The sequence below is a fragment of the Camelina sativa genome, chromosome 6 (assembly GCF_000633955.1).
Source record: "Camelina sativa cultivar DH55 chromosome 6, Cs, whole genome shotgun sequence".
Taxonomy (NCBI): domain Eukaryota; kingdom Viridiplantae; phylum Streptophyta; class Magnoliopsida; order Brassicales; family Brassicaceae; genus Camelina; species Camelina sativa.
This window is the reverse complement of record NC_025690.1, coordinates 21,069,018-21,073,483: the sequence shown is the minus strand read 5'-3', so window position 1 is coordinate 21,073,483 and position 4,466 is coordinate 21,069,018. Positions and strand designations below refer to the sequence as shown.

At 35.7% G+C, this 4,466-nt stretch overlaps 1 protein-coding gene across 1 annotated transcript in view; it reads left to right on the top strand.

The window, feature by feature from the left end:
• Positions 1-1,791, top strand: part of LOC104792686 (annexin D4-like) — a 2,294-nt gene extending 503 nt beyond the window's left edge. Inside the window, exons 3-6 of the mRNA XM_010518890.1 lie at positions 610-828; positions 927-1,148; positions 1,251-1,322; positions 1,418-1,791. Of these exons, the coding sequence (XP_010517192.1) occupies positions 610-828; positions 927-1,148; positions 1,251-1,322; positions 1,418-1,633 (729 nt within the window). The 3' untranslated portion in view covers positions 1,634-1,791. The remainder of the gene's footprint in view (positions 1-609; positions 829-926; positions 1,149-1,250; positions 1,323-1,417) is intronic.

Genomic DNA, 4,466 nt, shown 5'->3' with positions numbered 1-4,466 from the left:
TTTTTTTTTTTTTTTTTTTTTTTTTTTTTTTTTTTTTTTTTTTTTTTTTTTTGTTAAAGGGCTTATGTCAGTTCTTTCTCCTTCGATGATCTTCATTTTTTTTCCAGCTTAATTAATTTCTCTTCACATTTTCCTAAATGTTTTTACCTAATAATAAACCTTTTTTCTTTTTGGAGTCAAAGCGAATAACAAATCAATTATTTCTATTACCTAATAAAAGTAAAAAAAAAAAAAAAACCAAACCATCTATTACTTACAAGTTAATAAGTAAAAAAAAAAGGTAAAACTAAATCTGAATTTGCTTAAAGTAATTATTAATACAGAAACTATTTAGCCAAAATAATTAAGACAGCTGGTTATTTTTCTTATTTTATATTGATTGGTTTTCTATTAGTATGTAATAACATACTCACAAACATTTCTTGAAAAAAGTTAGACGACTGTGATTTGATGGAAACGATTTTTGGAATCACATATTAAAAACCTTAGATAAAACTCGCATTTTATATCAAAACTAATTGACAATGATCGTTAAGCGAACTCACATGATTCATCTCCACTTCCAATATACAATTTTTGTAACAATTAATTTGGTGTGGTGATGTGTAGAACGCGGTGGTGATGTGGGCGATGCATCCATGGGAGAGAGACGCAAGGTTGATGAAGAAAGCTTTAAAGAAAGGAGAAGAAGCGTACAACCTCATCGTGGAGGTCGCATGCACGCGTTCCGCTGAGGATCTCCTTGGTGCACGTAAAGCTTACCACTCTCTCTTCGACCAGTCAATGGAAGAAGACATTGCCTCTCACGTCCACGGCCCTAATCGCAAGGTCAGCAAATATTAAATGTTTGTTCCTAATTCACATTTCCAAGATTGTGGGAATATCTATAAATTAAAATTCTTCTCATTGACTTGTCTTTGGTGCAGTTGCTTGTGGGGCTCGTGAGTGCTTATAGATACGAAGGGAACAAGGTGAAGGACGATTCCGCCAAATCGGAGGCTAAGACTTTGGCCGAAGCTGTGGCATCTCGCGGAGAAGAAGTCGTAGAAAAGGATGAGGTTGTTAGGATTTTGACCACAAGAAGCAAACCCCATCTTCAACATGTCTACAAACACTTTAACGATATTAAAGGCTCTGATCTTCTTGGGGTAATATAAATTATAACAACTCGCTTCTTATATTATTTTATATACATCCCAATGTTTTTTTAAATAATTTTCTAATGAAATCTTGTGGTGCATGATCATTAGGGTGTATCTCATTCTTCGCTCCTCAATGAAGCATTGCTTTGTTTGCTCAAACCGGCTGTGTATTTCAGCAAGGTAAAGAACCATATTCTCATTCATATTGTTTCAAGACACAAGAGTTAACTTCTTTGGTTTACAAATGTAATTTTGTTGTCATTTGTTTTTTATAGATTTTGGATGCATCTCTGAACAACGAGGCAGACAAGACTACCAAAAAATGGTTGACAAGAGTGTTTGTTACAAGAGCGGATCATAGTGATGAGATGAAAGAGATCAAAGAAGAGTACAATAAGCTTTATGGTGAGACTTTGCCACAAAGAATCCAAGACAAGATTAAAGGGAACTACAGAGATTTCTTGATCACACTCCTCTCCAAATCCGATTGATTCCGTTTTTTGAGAAACTATTACCAAAAAATTTGATTGAACATTCGATTTCCCTTTTATTATGGTTTTATGTTTTTAATTCCAAAATTTGCGTTTTTCAATACCATTTGGTTCGATTTGATAATAAAAAGAGCTTTTGTCATTGCTGACATGAAAAATTGGTCTGTTTAGGGAAGTAAATATTGTGTGCTCTGTTTTGTTTCTTTGTTTTCATTTTTGATAGAGTGCGATAACAAGTGATTAACGTAACTATACAAAAGTAGTGAAACACCAGTTTTATGTTAATTTAAGCTTGAAGTTAGCTTAAGAAGGAAGCTATCATAATCCTAACCAAGTTATGGTTATTCAGAGATAATTGTTAATATATATTTAGGAGTTATTTAAATATGAGTGTTTTCTATCAGGATTAGGATTAGAGTTTTCTTATATAAGGAGATGCTAAGGTGTAGCATAACTTATTAGTTGTGAGAGATATTTGAGAGAAAGAGTTTAAGTTTTGAGATATTTTCTTAAGCTACATAAAGATAGTCATTCTTTATATTTGTGTTCTTATATCTTTAAACTCAATATTTGGTAGCCAGGCTGTTAGAACTCGTTCATGGTGATCTTTGTGGTACTATAACTCCAAGTACGTCGGCTGAAAACAAGTATGTTTTTGTTCTTATTGATGACTGCTCTAGATATATGTGGACGATTCTCTTGACAGAAAAGAGTGATGCGTTTACCGTGGTGGAGCAAGAAACAAGAATGAGTATACAAACTTTCAGAACAGATCGAGGAGGTGAGTTTGTATCACAAGAATTTAATTCTTTTTGCGAGGACTTAGGAAAAAAGAGGCATCTTACGGCTCTGTACACTCCTCAACAAAATAGTGTTGTGGAGAGACGAAACAGGACGTTAATGGAGATGATGAGAAGTGATGCGGTCATCAAACCACCAGCTGAACCAAAGCTCATTCAAACCGAATACACCAAGCCAATCAAACCCGACCATGACATATTCTCATTGTTTGAACCATATCAACTCAAAAACGAAGATTCAGGAAATCACTTGTAAAATATTTTCAGCTCATCTACAAAACACCCCAAAGAAGAATCAGAACAAAAGAAGTTCACACGAAGGAGTTATTCAATTTACAAGTCAGAAAACCTCCAATGGAAGCGATGGAGACAAACGATCATTCATTGAATCACCCCAACGAAACAGGAGGAACCGAGTTTCAAACCAAATTGTTTTGGAAACTTAACTGGTTAACGCATCAGAGGAGCTCGTTGAATTGGAATCAAGTCATACCAATTTTGGTTTAGGAGATACTAATTTTCTAAACTGAAAGATCCTCGACTTTCCTTATTTGGAACCTTACGGATTTCGGAGACTCCAAACGTATCATTGGCACCCATGAGAGTTTGTGTTACTTCTAGAAGCTCCCTACAACACTCTAAAGTGCACCAAGACACATGGGATGAGGCGGATCCTCTCCCACCTTCACTTTCCATATCCGGAACCAAGCTTGCCTTATTTGCCTTGTTTGGAGCTTAAGGAGATTGATTGTTCAGCAATGACTCTTTCCCTATCAAAGCTGGCTGCATATTAAAGACAATCTGCACGTCCCAGAGTGTTCCAAGAAGTCGCACCTTCCTTCCAAAGCTCTCAAGATACAAGCAACAAGAGATTCCTTATTTGGCGGATACACCACAATCTCATCCAACGGCCATATGCATTAAATTTGATTCATTTGTTTCTTTCTTTAAACTTTTAAAACGTTAGAGTAGTCTTATTTTTTGAGCCTATATAAGATCAATTTGTTCCTCTTTGTAAAGACACCCTTGATCATCTTTAAAGTAATAAGAATCTTTTCTTTTGTCAAAGTTTGAGTCTTTGTCATTTATTCATTAGTCTTAAGAGAGTGAGTTTCTTAGGCCTGTTTGAATCTGCGGATTAAGTTTGTCGATAAGTTCAACATCCTTATTTCGTTCATTGATCGAGTGAGTCGATTAACCCACTGATTGAGAGAGTCAATCACACTATCTCCACATCGTTTCCATTCTTTCGAGGGATTTAGCTTGGAATCTCCATTCTTACGAGGGATTAAGCTTGGAATCTCTTGATCATTGAGTGATCATAAGTTGGACCGGTTCAAATCTTATATCAAGAAGTTTTCTAAAGCATATGTCAGTTCCTAACTACTTATGGGGCGAAGCAGTGCATCATTCTTCATACATTTGAATAGGTTGGCTACAAGAGTACTCAATGATAAAACCCATTATGAAGCTTTGCGAGCAAAGAAACCTAATCTCAGTCATCTTCGAGTATTTGGCTGCATTGGATACGCTAAAATTGAAAAACCTCACTTGAAGAATCTTGATGAGAGATCACCCAAGCTAGTTCATCTAGGCACAAAACCATGATCAAAAGCATATTGGTTGTTTGATCCACAGCCTCGGAAGGTTGTGGTCAGTCGTTTTTGTGTCTTTGACGAAACATTGAGCTGGAACTGGGATAAAACATGCACATAATAAGATAAAGCTGGGATTTTCAAGCTTAGCTTTGATGTTTATGGTAATCATGACATTCAAGGAACATGAGCAGAGAACGAAACAGAGCATGATAAAAGGATCACCAAAGATGTTGAGGAATCATAAACAAATATTGATAATGACAATAATGGAGAAGAAAGTGAAGAATATGAAGATGGTAGCGATGGTGAGAACCAAGATCAATCTTTAGAACTCAGGAGAACCATAAGACAGAGGAAGAAGCCGGTTCATCTTAATGATTATGTCTTGCCAAAACATCTTGACAACTATGCTTTACTCACCGAAGAAGAAGGGGA